Source organism: Castor canadensis, chromosome 5 (assembly GCF_047511655.1).
Source record: "Castor canadensis chromosome 5, mCasCan1.hap1v2, whole genome shotgun sequence".
In the NCBI taxonomy this organism is placed as follows: Eukaryota; Metazoa; Chordata; class Mammalia; order Rodentia; family Castoridae; genus Castor; species Castor canadensis.
In genome coordinates, this window is record NC_133390.1 from 178,818,684 (window position 1) to 178,836,701 (window position 18,018).

General features: G+C 32.1%; 1 protein-coding gene across 1 annotated transcript in view; it reads right to left on the minus strand.

The window, feature by feature from the left end:
* Sycp2 (synaptonemal complex protein 2) overlaps window positions 1-18,018 on the minus strand; it is a 51,490-nt gene that overhangs the window by 10,761 nt on the left and 22,711 nt on the right. The window contains exons 16-29 of the mRNA XM_074075044.1: window positions 16,993-17,062; window positions 16,595-16,652; window positions 15,953-16,083; window positions 15,388-15,818; window positions 10,499-10,626; window positions 9,530-9,566; window positions 6,823-6,887; window positions 6,665-6,722; window positions 6,119-6,174; window positions 5,629-5,686; window positions 4,787-4,952; window positions 2,541-2,578; window positions 1,755-1,922; window positions 228-423 (exon numbers count right to left, since the gene is read on the minus strand). Coding sequence (XP_073931145.1) covers window positions 228-423; window positions 1,755-1,922; window positions 2,541-2,578; window positions 4,787-4,952; window positions 5,629-5,686; window positions 6,119-6,174; window positions 6,665-6,722; window positions 6,823-6,887; window positions 9,530-9,566; window positions 10,499-10,626; window positions 15,388-15,818; window positions 15,953-16,083; window positions 16,595-16,652; window positions 16,993-17,062 — 1,660 coding nt within the window. The remainder of the gene's footprint in view (window positions 1-227; window positions 424-1,754; window positions 1,923-2,540; window positions 2,579-4,786; window positions 4,953-5,628; window positions 5,687-6,118; window positions 6,175-6,664; window positions 6,723-6,822; window positions 6,888-9,529; window positions 9,567-10,498; window positions 10,627-15,387; window positions 15,819-15,952; window positions 16,084-16,594; window positions 16,653-16,992; window positions 17,063-18,018) is intronic.

Genomic DNA, 18,018 nt, shown 5'->3' on the forward strand with positions numbered 1-18,018 from the left:
TTTTGGTTTAGTTTATTTTTTTTTTCAAGTAGGGTCTCTTGCTTTTGGCAAGGGTGACTTCAGGCTGTGATCCTCTTTCCTTCACCTCCCATGTAGCTGGGATTGCAGGTATACACCACCACACCCAGCTAATTATCTATGATATTAAATAAATCCCTCAAAATTAGTCTTCAGAGTATAATTTCACCTAATTGTTGCCTATTCAAGGAAGATGAAATGATACTGACATCTCATTACTTCTATAGATGAAACACTCCCCGATAAAGATACAGGAGATAAGTCAAGACTGGTATCTCTTAGAGTATCTTTCTGTAGAGATGAGTTTTTCCAATCTTTTGATAGTCCTTTCTGTGTTTCATCAGAGACTTTCTGTTGTTTCCTTGGCAGTTTTGTTGTTTTGCTTCTGAAATGTATATTCTCCTCCTAAATGTATACATAACTTTCAGATTACAGTTGAATACAAATATATTTGGACACATAAAACAAATGACATTGAAGTAGATTGTCTTATATTAATTACTACATGCAGGCATAGCAAGGGCTTACACATGAGCATAATACTTTCTAAATATGAAATACAAATAAAATGATGTAAGCGTTCAAAGATGATGATTATATACAGTTTAGGCAAAACAAAATTCCCAAATTTCATGATCCTTGAAACACTGAGGAGTTTGTGAAAGAAGATGATGGGGGAAGACACACTAGGACTACAGAAGGCTGCTGATCAGAGCAAAGGAAATAGAGAAGCATAGGTGTTATCTTGCAGTCACAAGTTATATAGCATATGATTGTTACAGATATGGGTATGTACTGGGGAAGAGTGGAAATAAGCTTGGAAAGGTACTTTGATGCTTTAAATATCTGGCAAGTAGAGATTTTCAGGGATTTTTTTTTTGAGGAGGGATAGGGTGAGAGTGGCTTAGAAAAGACTTTATGCATGGTAAATTAAAGTAAGGATTGATAAACATGTATGAAATTCTTTCCACACAGTAGACGATAATGTCATAAACAAAAGGATATGAAAGTTTAATGACTTAAAACCAGCATTGTGTAGTAGTCAGAGACCTATCCTTAGCCAAGATTCTATGGGTTGAAATTCTCCCTCCACCACACTTCCTAGCTATCTGCCTTTGAACAAGTTTCTTCTCTGGAGCCTCAATTTCTTGTTTGTAAAATGGGATGACAGTAATAGTAGTAATTACCTATAATAATCATCAGATTTTAAGAAATAAATCTGAAATATGCTTAAAATTAGCAACTGGTTCATTTTAAACATGTTGCATGTATCTTTTTTGCTTTTTAAAAAGGTTTCAACATACATGGTTGAGTTATGTTTGTCACACTATGAGACACAAGGGAGAAGTTAAAGATGGGCATAGACAGGGCAGTATATGTGAAGAACTTCAAACACCAATATTTTCCTTTTATTCAAGAGAAAGATCTACAACTTCCAAATGAGTTATACTTTATTAAAGCATAATTTTGGAAAAGCAAGTGCTTCTCTATGTAAAGATTCTTAAAGTTGTACTTTTACTAGAAATAGACATCTTTTTTCTACCACTAATGCCAACTTATCACAAAGTTTAGCATTTTATTGCCTAAGGATTTTTTAGAATTATTATAAATGTTTTATTATATAGAAGGCCAAGTCTTTTCAAAAGTGACAACATAAATCTGTCAGTTTGACCAGATATGTACTTAATATCTTAAGAGATCTTCAGGAATTACTCACTGTAACTGGGAATATTTACCTTTACTAGCCTTTTCTCTTTCAATGAATGTGGAAATTCTTCACTCTCTGATTCTGAATTTGAGAGATCTTTGTAATTCTTTTTAGCTTTTGCTGCTCTTCTGGGAAGTCTAGTTCTTCCATGTGGAACTGCTTCATTTTCCTTTTTGGTAATGTTTTTATTGGATGCCTTTAGGAGAAAAATTCTTAAATATTATTAGCTCAATATTTGATATACAAGAAATATAAGCTATTTTCTATAAAACTGGCACTGACAACACATACACAAAATACCTTGTAGGAGTGAAATTATCCTTGGTTGCTATTTTTTACTATATGTATGTATGTGTGTATATATATATATAATTTTATAATTTGGGGGGTGGTGAGGCAGGATCTCACCTGTTTCTAGTTCAGGCTGGCCTGGAACTATGTAGCCCAGTCTGGCCTTGAACTCCTGATCCTCTTGCCTCAGCTGCCTCAGTGCTGGGATTACACACATGTACTACCACACCTGGCTAAATGATTGTATTTTATCTCCCCTTTCCATTTATCTTCTTCACTTTTTTATTCCTATCATTAAATCTTTTAAGAGGCCTGATATGTATTGTCTAACATAAGTAAAAGAAGAGATCAAAGTGACCTATAATCATTGGGATAAAATAAGACTCAAAATAAGGCCAACATGATTTTTTTTAACAAAGACTGCAAGAGAAAGTAGGAAAAGGCAGGAACAATTGATAATTATTTTTAGATGATAAAAAGATAACTTTAAAAGAAATTTTTAAACACAAACTTCTTGGTTTACCATTTTAGATCTTGGCTGTCCCTTATCCAAGGATGATCCTACAATTCAGGAAAATAAGGTTAAAATTTTCAAATAGAACTAGCATTAAATTTCCTAGAGTACTTTTGAATAGAAAATCAATTAAGAATGTATATTTCTTTTTTAAAAGCATTTATTAGCATTTAATGAACCTCCTTCCATGTGGCTTCAAGCCACCAGACACAGGCTCCCTTCACACCCTAATCTTCTTCTTAGCTTTTCTGCTGAAAAATGTGGCCTTCAGGATTGACAGGCTACTTTGGGGGGGCTTTCCCTTCTCCTGAACTTTGTGGTAGCCAGGCTGCACTATATCACTGATGGGAAAGAATGCATCTTTAAACTTACGCAAAAATTAAAGTTTCAAGAATGGATAACTTAACTGTATGGTAATTGGTATGGTATATATTGCCAATTTTCCTTCTCCTCTATTTTATGTTATCAAACTATGAAAACAAATAAGAGCATGTGCAACGTAAGTTAAATGAGTCTACCACCTGATTTCAGAACAGATTATGAATAATGTTGAATCTACTTAAGTATTTTCTCTTGTACTGTCCTCTTCATATTCCTCTGCTGAAAGTTAATCATTACCTTGAAATCTGCTTCTCATTCTCTTGCTTTAAAGAAGTCTTGTTTCACAGATATGAATCTCTAAATAATACAATGAGCTGAATAAAATCATACTGCCCTATGTCATATTCTATAATTTCTGATTTTCTACAACATCATTGTTTCTAGGATTGTTGATGTAGTTTTAGTCCCAATGTCCTTTTTTGCCTTTCAAGTATGATGTCCTTTTTTCTAAATATTCTCTGGAAACCAAAAAAGAAATGAGATTATCCAAGCCAAATTTGGAATAAGGTCCTTGAATACTATCAATAAGCCAGCTCATACATATTGTCATTCCACCATTTAAACAAACTAATTCACACAGGAATTCAATTTTATAAGTATGCATTGATTATGGTATTTTAATCTCAAATCCTTGAAATTCCTAATCTTCTACTTTATCTATTCAAATGTCTTTATTTGTACATCTTCCCACTAGATTGTAAGCTCCTGGAAGACATGCTAATCTTGTTTCTCCTTAGCTTGAACACACTGCTTCAAAGTCTGGACTTTATAATTAGATCCAACCTCACTTTTTAAACTATATTCCAACAAATACAGCCTATGTTCCAGCTACCCCGATTCTGCACTCCCTAAATATACTATGCTATTTCATACTTCTATCCTTTTTAATCTGAAAACCTTGTTCCTTTTCTTCTTCATGTATCTGGTTGGACTCTCACCTGTTTTCAAGATCCAGCCTCACTTTTAAATGTATGCTAAAATTCACTCTATTTTCACATCTTTTTAAGCCAACTCCCATCCACCACCGTAATTATTTTTATCCTGAAATTAAATAAAAGCTGCTAACCTTAAAATAAATGTTGAAAAGCACCATTATCTTCTATTTAAAAGTAGAATATATAGTCTTTATGATTTAGCAAACACTGACATCCATATTCACTTATGAAAACAGTGATCATCTCTAGTCAAAGTCTATACCTCAAACTCTTATTTAATTACTTTGAGAGAGTCACTGAAACAAAGACAAAACAGTAGTCATATCCTAGGAAATAATTTGTGTGGAAGACTTAAGAAACCCCCCAAAACTTCTAAAAGAAAAAAATCTTCCTTTCTAATACTTTTATTACATCTAAATGAATTCCTAAAATATATGTATGTTGAGTACAGCAAGAAAATGCGATAATGAGAAGTCAAAAGTATGTGTTTGTGTATGCATACATATATACAAACACACACACTTGAATACATATATGCTTAAATAACAATTGAAGGATAATGTTGGTCCTAAGCTTTGGTTTTGTTTAACAATGTTAGGTTGATAAGTACTAAGTACATTATTTACAATAACTAATTAGCTAAACAGCTGAGTAACAGTCAGCCATGAGTAGATAAGTGTTCAAACTACATCATGAACCAAAGATTATGTTAAATCATATTTTGCATCCTTAAGGCCCTATTAAAAAGGAGAAGTAATTTAAACATAATCATATTACCAAATATTAAAACAAAAATGTAACCAGTAGTGTTTTGTTCTACTCACAAGAATATGTTGCTTCAGTCTAGTTATAAAAGCATATTTATCAACAAATAAAGCATTTTATATAATTGAAATGATAAAATTATTTGTAACATTTCCCTAAAAAGTAATTTCTTACTTGATTTCCCATTTGTATATTGCTTCACATTTTTATTTCTGGTATATGCTATTAACTGTGGTTTTGACTTTGGTTCTCTTAGCCAGCTAATGTCCGTTTTGCTGTCATCACATCTGTATTCTGTATCAGTATCACTAAACAGATTTTTCTTTGTATGATTTGATATCTATTAAAAAATAATAAAAATCCTTGAAATAGTTGAAGAAATATGTCTTTATATATTGATATATCATGCAAGGTAAGCCATCTCCATAAGTTTCTTTAAAAATCAGAAAAACTATTTATTTATCGTAGTTCTATGGATTGAACACAGGGCCTTGTCCATGCTATACATGCTAGGCAGATACTCTACCACTGAGCTATATCCCCAGCCCTAACATCTCATTTCTCGATGTACTCATCTACATGATATTAGTGACCTAACCAAGAAAATCACTCAGAAATACAGTCACACAGTCAGATTTGTACTTTGGTGTTAATCCTGTTAACTAAAAGTTAAGTCAAAACAGCTTACTTCCACAGGGACACAACCTAATACCATCAAAATAAGTAACACTGTCATATTTTTCTATTACTAGATGATTACAAATATCTCAAAGACAGTAAGAAAAGTCACAAGGGAACAATGGGTAATCTCACAGAGGAATACAAACTATTTTTATTTTCTAGTTCTTTGATAATCTTCAGCATTAAAAAGTTATTATAAGCTAGCTAGCGGAGTGGCTAAAGTGGTAGAGAGCCTGCCTAGCAAGCATGAAGCCCTGAGTTCAAAGTCTAGTACTTCCCAAAATAAGTTATAAGAAATACTGTTTTCATAGACACATTAGGGTATCATAACTTACTCTCTTATCTTTTGTTTTGAGTGAAGGTTCAAGTTCATCATGATCCTTTAGATCTCCCCTTAAGCAAAAATATTTATAAATTTTAAAATACTTATTGTGCTTGTCTTAAGACAAGAGTGCACTGGACAATTAATCTTAGTTTTCAGCTGTAATCCTTTTCCTGATTAGCTATATAATTCTAGCCAGGTCACTTATCCTTTTTGATTTGTTACTTTTAAAATAATGAGGCTGGATTAAAGGACCAAATCTCTTCAGCTTTATGATCTAAGATACACAACCAATATTCAAATTACAGAAAATCTGTGCATTAAATTTAAAAGTAAATGTTGAAGTAACAGAAACATAATGGGAGTAATCATGACAGTAGCATTTTTACACTCCTCTCATATGTTAAAAACACTCAGTTTAAAGGGAGATTATCATCTAAGAGGAAAAAAGACTGAGCTAAATTTTAATCTGAACTATCTAATTATAATAAAAAAGGACCTACAATTTTATTGAATTATCCATGCAGGCTTCTTTAGTTGTAGCTTGAAATTCTTGGATCTATATGGTGAATAAATATTTTTTTAAATAAAGACTTCTTAGTATGTAAATAAATGAAAATTAAAGAAGTAAACATAAAATCTGTTTTCTATCACTTCCTAGAAGTGATAAAATTTAACAATAAATTAAGCTTATTCTTTTTATTTAAGAAGAAAGCTAATATAGCAAAATACACTAGAAGCAGAATAAATGAGGAATATCTGTTTTAAATTTATCCCATAGTAAGGAAAGTAATCTTCTTGATGAAGTTAAGTCTAAGTCCTTTCACCCCCACTTACTCACTTTCCTCTACTTCATTCAAAAAAAATTGGAAAAATAACTAGATACACCTAGGCTGGTTATCTAAATAAACTGTTATACATTTAGAATTTTTTGAAGCAATCTGCAAGAAGATACACATCAAAAATATACCCTCCTAATTGCATAGTAAATGAAAAATAACTAAAGAATGAAATACTTTAGTATTTAGAAATACTGATTTCTAGATTACCCCAAGTTTTATAATAGGTTCATCAGCTCCATTCAAATTAAAATTGTAAACATCATTCCTGTGAAAATGATGACAAAGTATTAGTTCTATTATATGATAAATACATTTAGTCTCTTCAAATATGAAGAAAATTAAAAGACTTTTGGAAAATTACTTACAATGGGCATTCAGAAGTAACATTAACAAAAGTAGTCTTCAGTTTTCTGTAACTTTTTTTCTGAACCTTTTCCAAAATACAAGAGGGTTACATAAAACCATTTATACCTGTAGATAACCATATATGTGGAAATCAACTGCATACATTTCCAGTTGTGACTCCACTAATATAAATCAGCACTTACAGCATTTCCCTAACATATATTGAATAAAAGTATATGAAATCACTGCCTTGTGAAGACATCTGCACCCTCATGTTCATGGCAGCATCAGTCATAATTTCCAAAACATGAAAACAAATGTCTGTTGACAGATGGATAAAGCAATTGTGCTACACACACATGCACGGACATGCATGGGGATATTACTCAGCTTTAATAATAGAAAAAGATCCTCCATTTGCTACAACATAGGAAAACACGGAGGACATTATGCTAATGAAATTAGAGACATAAAATCTAATACTGCTTCATCTCACTTGTATTATGTGGAAATCCGTAAGAAACGATTGAGTACTTAGAAAGAGAGCGAAGTGGTGGTTTCCAGAGTGGGGTCAGGGAAAGAAAATGGGAAGAATTGGTTAAAGGATACAAAGTTGCACATATGTAGGATGAATAAAGCCCAGAGATCTAATATAGAATGTGTGGACAACAGTTAATAATATTGTATTGTATTCAGGATAATTTTTAAGAGAGCAAATTTTAGGTGCTCTTGCCCTGTACACACAGAGAGGATAATTAGGTAAGATGATAGACATGTTAACTTGTTCAATTATGTAACTATTTCATTATGTAATAGCATGTTATATACCTTAAATATATAATAAGAGTATTAAACATAGTTTTAAAAACTGAAACATACATGTACTAACTAAAAGCATAATAGAAGGTATGATAAAGCTAATATAAAATCCTTTTAGTCTTCAAGTTTTACATTGTTGTACATAGATAACCTTCTCACCAGTATTCTCTAAGCTAAATTTCAGTAATTCTAGAGTCATAAAACAAGCATGCTCCTACTTTGTTCCAGAATACCATTTGCTTAAAGTCTTAAATAGAAAACTTTGAGAGAAGTTAAGATTTATGTAAAATCTCATCTGAGTAAAAAAAGGTATCAATTTAACTAGGGGAAAATGTTTTAAATTATTCATATAGATTATAGCTCAAAATGTATTTAACCAGATCACAGAGTACAGAGGGTAGAAAAGAAGTTAAATAAAAATGTAATAAATCAATAATTACATTGTATTATTAAAGAAATTTAACCATGATTAGTTAGATATATAAATAATATCACTGGATAATTGATTACGGATCATAAATAATCAGAAGACTAATTTAGTGTCCAGTAAGTTAGGAACATTAAAAAATGTTCATTTTAATTTGTGATTCCTCTTCAACATTTCTTTTGGCTATTTTGTTTAGTATTCTTAACATTTATCCCTCAATGTTGTTTCACTGACCACTGTATGCCATATCCTTTCTAATATGATTTCTGTTGTTTTTTATTAGTCATGTATTATTTGTTCAAAGGGATTTCATTACGGTATTCCACATATACATGCAATATTTCAATCAAATTTGCCCCTTTTTTCTCCTCCCTCTCCCCATCTTAAAACAATTTCATCAGGTTTCATAGTTCTATTTTCCTACATGGGTATGAATTACTTAGACCATAGTCACCCCCTTTCACTCTCTCCCCTCCACTATTACCCACCTCCAAGTAGAACTTTTACATGTTATTCATTTTTAAAGGCTAGATTTCTCATATAAGAGAAAATATGCAAATGTCTGAGATTATTTCACTTAACATGATTTCTAGTTCTATTCATTTTCTTGCCATAATTCTATTCTTTATGAATGAATAATAATTGTGCATATATACCACATTTTCTTTATCTACTCATTGGTTGATAGGTACCTAAGCTGATTCAGCATTTTAGTTTTTATGAACAGTGCTGCTATAAACACGGGTGTGCAGGTATGGCCATATATGTTGACTTACAGTCCTTTGGATATATGCCCAGTAGTAGTATAGCAGGATCATATAATAGTTCTATCTTTAAACTTCTAAGGAATTTCCATACTGGCTGCACTAAATTATATTCCTACTAACAATGTAGGATCCCTTTCTCCACCGCATCCTTGTTTTCTTGATGATAGTCACTCTGATTGGGTGAGATGAAATCTCAATGATGTTTGATTTGCATTTCCTTTATAGCTAAGGATGTTGAACATTTCTTCATGTATTATTAGCCATTTGGACTTATTCTTAAATTGTTCCTTTGCCTATTTATTAACTGGATTATTTATTGCTGTGATGTTTAATTGTTGGAGCTTTTATATATGCTAGATATTAACCCTTTATCTAATAAATAACTGGCACAGATTTTCTCCCATTCTGTTGGTTTTCTTTTGATTTCTACCTTCGTAGTTTGATGCAATCCCATTTTTCAATTTTTATTCTTATTTTCTGAGCAATTGGGGCTTGATTCAGAAAAATATTACCTAAACTTGTATCTTTGAGGTTTTCCTCTATGTACTTAAATAGACAGGGGCTATTTTAAGTACTTGCCACTGAATTTGTCAGATTTTATAATCTGTTTAGCAGTATTCTAAAAATACTTAATTCTATTCTACTAGTATTTTAGTGTTTATACTCAAACATAATCAAATTTGACTATAGGTTTGAAGTTAAATAAACACCTACCTTACTGAGTTGTACATCAGATTTGTTTGACAACCCACTATAAAAAAGATTTTGACAAAGTTTAAAGAGCAATTATATGGCAGTAGAATATTTTTCACAAAAGCTATTTTATATAAAACATATTTGCATTACTAAATCTATATTCAATATGCAACAAAATGTGTACCAATATGCAACAAAATGTGAAGTCACTGGTCAGTCTGATATTTTTAAACTTCACTCATAATAAAATAGCAACTATAACAGTTAATTTTGAGTTGAATTATTAAAAAGTGCAGCAGAAAGTCCCACACAATTTAAGATGTATAGTCCTGCCATGAAAGTCATTTTTCTCATATTACGTAATAAGGCCAGAATGAATTCAACTTGAATTAACAACCTGATAGACCATAAATTTGTATTTTGTAGTAAGAATTAACTTTCAGAAAGGCAATACATTATTTAGTATATTAAAATAACTCATTTCATCTCAATGAAACTTCAAATTTCATTAAGCAATGTATTTATATATGTTTAGCTTTACTCATTACTAGAGTCCATAAATACAACTGTAAGATGTTAATAGTGATTTTGTGTTTGTTTGTAAGCCAGGGACTCACTATGTATCACACATTGGCCTCTAAGTTGCCAAGTAGTCCAGGCTGGCCTCCAACTTGCAATCTTCCCACCTCAGTCTCCCAAATGCTGAAATTTTCAGGCATGTATCACCACTTCTGGCTGGTGTATTGACATGGTATTTATTTGACACTTGACAAAATGTAGCCAGATACTAGACTGGCGTACTTCAAATTTAATTCATTTTCTATATAATTCAAACATCTATTATTCATAAAAATAATTAGTAACTGTGTTTTAGTGGAAAGTTCTATCATTTGAATGTATATTTAAAACTAACCTTTTCCGAAACTGTATAAACTAATGTAGTTACATTTGTCAGAAAAATATTCATGTCTAAAATTGTGAACTTACCTGTCAACCAAAGACTCTTTTAATTTTCTTGTAGACTTAATATCATCTGTTGGTTTGTATCTCTCATTAATTTGGCTTATCAAGGACTCTGCTGCTTCTGTAAATGCTTTCCCTTTTGACTTTTCTCTCTGAAAAATTTGTAAGTTACTATGAATCTTTTCCCATTAACTATCAAAGGAAAATAAAGGCTGAAAGAAAATTTAAGAAAAATCTGGTTCTATTAAATAAAATAAGGGGGCAGAAATTACTTAATAAGTTTGGGCTTTATAAAGCATTAAAACCACTCAGGATATCTTTTCACATTTAGAACCTTAAAGACACTTTGTAGAGAAATTGAAAAGTTACTATACATGAGAATAAAATACTTTCAGATAAAACCAGACATTTGAAAAGATCAATAAAATTGATAAATCTGTAGCTAGATTAGCTGAGGAAGAATATAAAAGAAGAGAAGACAGCAATCACTCCTATCTGTAATGAGATCTTCCCTCCTGATCGAACAAACATTAAAATAATAATAAATGAGTATTATGAACTTCATATCCACAAATTTGACAACCCAGATGAAAAAGATCAATTCCTTAAAGGATACAATTTACCAAAGCTTGGCCAAAAGATGAACAGATTATCTGAATATGCCTATATGTTAAAGAAATGGAACGGATTAACCTTACAAAACAAAAAGCACCAGGCCCAGATGGGTTCACTGGTGAATTCTATCAAGCATTTAATGAAGAAATTATACCAATTCTCTACTTTCTAAGCAGAGGAAATACTTCCCTCATCCTATGAGGTTAGTATCACCTTAATCCCAAAACCAAAGACATTATAACGAAAGAAAATCATAGACCAGTATCTCTCAGGAACACAGATGCAAAAAATCTTAATACAATGCTAGTAAATCCTACAATGTATAAAAATCTACTATGTATAAAAAGAATTATGTACTAGGACCAAGTGGTATTTATTCCTGATATGCAAGGCTAATGCAACTTTTGAAAATCAGTTCATGTAAGACATTTAGATCAACAGGCTAAAGGAAAAAATCCTATAATAGATGCATAAGAAGCATTTGAAAAAATCCAATACTCATTAATAATAAAAACTCTCAGCAACCTAGGAATGTAGGGGAACTTCTTCAACTTAATTAAAAAATGTCTATGGTCTGGATATGAAGTATCCCTGACTCTACACCCAGTGGTACTATTGAGAACTTCGTCGATGGCTTCCATCCATTGATGAGTTCACAGTCAAATGAGCTTTTATGAGGTGAGGCCTATGTGGAGGAATCAGATCACTGGGGGCATGAATTTGATGGGTGTATCTTGTCCTCGGTCTCCTCTTTTCCATTTTTCTGCTCCCTGGCTGCCATGGGGTGAACAGCTTTCCTCTATCATGCATTCCATTGATGATGCATTATGTTCTGCCTCTACACAAGCCCACAGCAATGGGGCCAAGGTGCCATGAACTGAAACCCCTAAAACTGTGAGCTGAAATAAGTATTTCCCCCTTTAACAGAAAAGCTGACTAACATATCTATCTTTAAAAAATTACATTTAGCCATATACTTAAATGGCAAGAAACTAGATCCTTTCCTGCTAAGATAAGAACAAGGCAAGGGTGTTCCCTCACAGCATTCTTTTTCAGGACAGTAACAGAAATTGTAGCTAATTAAATAAGACAAAAATTTACATCTATCCATCCATTTATAGTAAAGGAAGAAATAAAACTTTGCTCATGGATGGCTTCATTGCCTCTGTACAAAATCCCAAAAAATTAAAAACAAAATCCTGCTAAAACCAATAAACAGTTACAGCATGATTGCAAGATGTAAGGTTAATGTACAAAAGTCCATCACTTTCTTATAAACCAGCAATGAAATTAAAAACACAATATGATTTACATTAGCAACTCCACAAATGAAATGATAGGTATAAATCTAATAAAACATGTACATGAGAAAAATTTACATAACACTGATGAAAAAAGTCAAGGGAAACCTAAATCAATGGAGAGATGTTCCATGTATAGGTATAAGAAGCTGTACATTGTCAGAGGGTTAGTTTTTCCTAACTTTATCTATAGATGTAATACAATCCCAGTGAAATCCCAGCAAACTATTTTGTGGTTATCAATAAACTTATTCTCAAGTTTATACGGAATAGCAAAATCCAGAAAAGGTAAAAGAATACTGAAGAATAAAATGTCAGAGAACTGATAGTACTTTCCTTCAAGACTTATTAAAAGCTCCAGTAATCAAGACTGTGTGCTGATAGCAACACAGAAGATCAATGGGCAGAATAAAGAGCCCAGAAATAGACCTACACAAATATAGTCAACTAATCTTTGACAAAGGAACAAAGGTAATTCAATGTTGAAAGAATAGTCTTTTTGACATCTGGTGTTGAAATAAACTGAACATCCATGTAACAAACAGACCTTAAACTTTTCACTAAAATTAAAATGGATCTCAGGCTAAATATAAACTACAAACAATAATACTCCTAGAAGATGAAATAAAAGAAAATCTAAGGGATCTTGGAGAGTGCCTTTTTATAAGGAAGATCAAAAGCACAAATTATGAAAAAACTAAGTAGGACTTTATTAAAATTAAAAACTTGTGCTCTGTGGAAAAAAAAGACACTATTTAGAGAATGAAACAAGACATGCAGTGGGAGAAAATTTTTCAAAACACATATGATGATGGAGTTGTATCCAAAATATACAGAGGACTCTTAAAACTCAGAAATTTAAAAAGAATGAGCTAGAGGCATGGTTCAAATGGTAGTAAGCCTGCCTAGCAAGTGTGAGGCCCTGTGTTCAAATCCCAGTACCACCAATAAACAATAATAACATAAAAATAAGAAAATTTTCAAATGGGCAAAGGATCTTAACAGAGAATTCACCAAAGAAGATATGCTTATCAGATGGCAGAAATACAAAAAGATGACCAATATCTTTTTATTAGGAAATTGCAAACTGAAACACCTCTACACACCAATTAGAATATCTAAATTTCAAAACACTGACAACATTAAATCCTGGCAAGGATGTAGATCAGTAAGAATTCTCATTTACTGCTTCTGGGCAGGCAAAATGGTAGAGCTACTTTGGAAGACAGTAGCTTTTTTTCATTACAAAACTAAATGTATGGTTATCATACTATCCAGCAACCAAGTTCTCTGTGGTTTGTTTGCCAAATGAGTTGAAAACTACACCAAAACCTGCATACAAATGTTTATAGCAGCTAGCTTTATTCATGACAGTCAATACATGGAAGCAACTAAGATGTGCTTCGATGTGTGAAAACAAATCTCGTTAGAAATCCATACAATGCAGTATTATTCAGCGCTAAAAAGAAATGAGCAATTAAGGCATAGAAAGACATGGAGAAACCTTTAACGCATCTAGTAATGTGAGAAGTCAATCTGAAAAGACTATCTATTATAAAAATCCAACTGTATGATACTCTGGAAAAGATAAAACTATGGAGATGATAAAAAGAATAGTGGTTTCCAGGAGTTTGATAGGGAAAATAAATAGGTAGTACACAGATAAATTTTAGAAACCACTTTGTTTAATATTGTAGTGGTGGATATGTTACCACGTATTTGTCAAAGTACACTAAATATATAACACAAAGACTGTACTCTAGTATAAACTATGGATGTTAGCTAATAATCATGATGTTTCAAGGTGATGCATAAATTCTAACAAATATGCCACACTAATATAAGATGTTAGTAAAGCTGGAAATGGATAAGGGAGTATACGAGATATATCTGTCCTGTTAATTAATTTTTGTAAACATTTAATATTTCTAAAAATAAAGCCTATTAAAACTTCAAAAAATAAAAGGACTGCAAAGTAAGAATATTCTATCAGTATAATTTTAGAAAACTTAACTTAAAAATTCTAACAATACTCAAAGATATGAGGTCTCCTAATTTTATATTTATTTTTTTCTGAGTATCAGGCATACATATTTTTAAAAAATGTAAAATAGACATAAATTATAGTATTTTAGTCATTTTGAAGTCTGTATGTTTTTATTAATAAGGAGTAACTTATCACTTACTGTCCCATCTTGGTATTATAGAGTGAAGGCATGGATTACTTGGCTTGATAAAAATGTAACAAAAACAGATCTCCTCTAAAATTATTCTTCCAGAATAACTGGAGCCAGCTTAGGAAGTCTTAATCATTGAAATACAGAGATGCTATTTTTTTGTGCTGATCTAATACATGGAAAGACAATGTCAGACAGAAGACTACTTTGAGAGAGAGTGATCTACAGAATTGGCAGGAAAAAATACTGTCAAGGAATGAAAAGAAGTTTGAAAATAGGAAGTTGATTTTTTAAAAATCAGCAAATGGCTTAGAGGAGGTGTTTTGTTAGTTGAGACTTTTTGTTGCTGTGTCAAATACCTCAGAGAACATTTTAAAATGTTTTTGGTGGTGGTGAGGTTTGAACTTAGGATGTAGCAGTTGCTAGGCAGGCATTCTATCACTTAAGTCACACTCCTAGCTCCAAAGTAACCAGAACAAAATGGACTTGAGATGTGGCTCAAGCAATAGAGCACCTGCCTTGCAAGCACAAAACCCTGGGTTCAAACCCCAATCCCACCAAAAAAAAAAAAAAAAAGGAACTGTAAGGCTCATTTATTCTATATGCATTTACAGGCCTGATATGTGCCAAGTACTGCTCTATGAGGGCTGGGATTAGGGAGAGGCAAGTGAAAAGTCTGATGAGGAACTCATTCCCAGTGTCTAGGCACTAAATTAAAGAACAAGACAAGCAACCAATCAAGTGTATTTCATTCACTCTCTTATGTTACCAAGTAGGTGTCTTAAGGATATGTAGAAATCAAAATATGCTGAAAGCTCACCATTGTTTTTTGTCTCAAATCCCAGGCATTAAGTTCAGAAGACAGTTGTTTCCCTGATTTTGCATGACTTTTCACAGCTTTTCTAGAAGGGCTTTTATCACAAACAGCAGTGTTCACATCTTTTGACAATATGTATTTCTTCCTATAGATCAGAGATTCTTCTGTCGTCTTATTTAGGAGAACTGACTTAAAAGTAGTTTCAGATTCAATATGCCAATCACTCTGCTTGGCATTTTCAGTACCTCTCTGCCCCGCACATCTAGGATGATTTTGTTGCTGATTGCTTCTTTTGCAAACTTCTTCTGCTTCATCCATTCTGTTCTGCTCCACTATTTCTGTCTTGTACTTCATCTTTCCTGTTTCTTCAGAATCATCATCAGATATCAATGAGGGTGATTTTTGTTTAGTATGTTTTTTGTTGACACCAATATCTAGTGAGAGAAATTAATTCTTATGAAATGAATGAATTGATAATATCCAAAATTTACTAAAGTGTTTGTTGGACATTTGAGGACATTACTGTTCCACTGAAGTACTATTAAATATAGATAAAATTATGTTTCACCTTGATTAAATGTGTCTCCTGATAAAGTACTTGCTCTTTGGTTATTACACAGTTTAATAGTTGTTACAGGTGTCCAGCATGCCCATTTGGAGTGCATTTTATTTCCACAGATGTCTAAAACACCAGGTAACCTAAAAAATAAATTCATTTGCTTAACATTATAAAACATTATTACATGAATTTCAAGATCTTGTTTTACTTAGTCAATGTTTGTTGAAAACAAATTATGGGAATATTCTCTTAAGTCATGATAAAAATTAAAATTTATTATATAATTGATCAGATTAAAAAACATCAGTGCTACTACTTAGATATCTACCTAATCACATTACAAATCTTAACACAATCAACTGTGAACTTAAACTTAGTTAAATTCACATTCATACTTTATTATTTTAAAAATCGTATTCACTTTAATTCTCAAAACCTGAGCAAAGTTATGCTGGTTGATATGGAGAAAAAGGATAGACTATTCCCCACTGTGGTTATCATAATAATGCTTAAGAGATTATTAATGCTGTAACTAACATTACATTCTAATAATATAAAAGCCTTTTCCTTTAAATATGTTCTAGTCAATGTTAAAAGATAAAAACATGAACATATGTTATGAATATCTCATGTATATATTCTCATACTCACCCAGGTTTATCTATCTTTCCCACTGCCTGTGAATCAGGAATAGCATCCTGGAGTTCGTCTAAATAAAACAAAATGATAGTATTTTCATGTCCTGGCAGAATGACATGGGGGCTAACAGAATTCTACAAAGGCTCACACACTGGGGTGAACAAATTTATCACCGTCACCTCCTCCCTTTCAGACCCAAATTTATCTGGGAGCAGAGGCTGTATTCTATTTCTGAATAATCTCAAATTTCCTCATACAAAGCTGAACATATTAATTATAAATCTCTTTCTCACATCAACGAAAACCAGGAGGTAAAGAGAATTATAGAGAGAAGTTCTTTTTCTCTTTCCTGGCTCTCTCTCCCCACCCCCTATTTTTAAGTGACTAAAATTAAACCAAAATGTGCTTACTGTCATTTGGGTTTGGGAATTCAATGTCCTCTTTTTCTGTCTTTTCTGCAACTTTATCAGCTTTGATATGCTATGAACACGGGGAACATGTTAATGTAAACTTCAATCAAGATATTATATAAAAACAACTTTTAACAGAGTATTAAGGATTAAAAATATAAGTCTGCCTTGCTATGAAAGTTGGATAGTACCTGTATCTATTTCATAAATGTTATGTTCATTCTATTCTAAAACACAAGAAAATAACTTTTACTGCAATCAAGAAGGCAGAAAATTCAAAAACTTCTAGTTCTATCCATAGCTAGAATAATAATTCAATTTTCATTTACTACTGACAACTTCTAGAATCTCCATGGCATAACTCCTCTTGCTACTGATTTCTGTAACCTGCATCTCTATTCTGTCTTTTCCCTAAGTACAAAGAACAGCTGGAAATTATGAAGTATTAAATTATTTAAAATGTTTTGTCATTACCCAGGTAACTTTTTTGGGGGGGGGGGAAGTATGGGGCTTGAACTCAGGGCCTTGAACTTGCTAGGCAGGCACTCTACCACTTGAGCCAACCCTCCATTCCATGCCCAGCTAATTTCTTGCCTGCAGCAAGCTGCCCTCTTTCCACAGCCACTATTCATATTTTACCCAGATCAAATAAAAATCTGTCATCACTATCAGAAAAATATACTGTCTAGCCCAAGATATCTTACCTCACTTTAGCTATTTTTCATATTTACTCCACAAATTTGTATTAAAAAAGACATTAATTTGTATAATAAACTAAATAATGGTAGCACATTCATTCCTCCTAACAAATGTGGAAACTGGAGTTATAGTTAATAGATGTCTCGTTAAGTTTCATTGCAAATACAGTAAATGAGTCATATGCCAGAATGTTCCCCACTTTAGAGGGCAATAAATAATACCTAGAAAAAAATCTAAATTTGTAAACCAAGTAAGATGGTATTTGCAAAGTTAGCTCAATATGTATCTCTATAATACCATGATATTAATTTATTTTAAAAACACTTT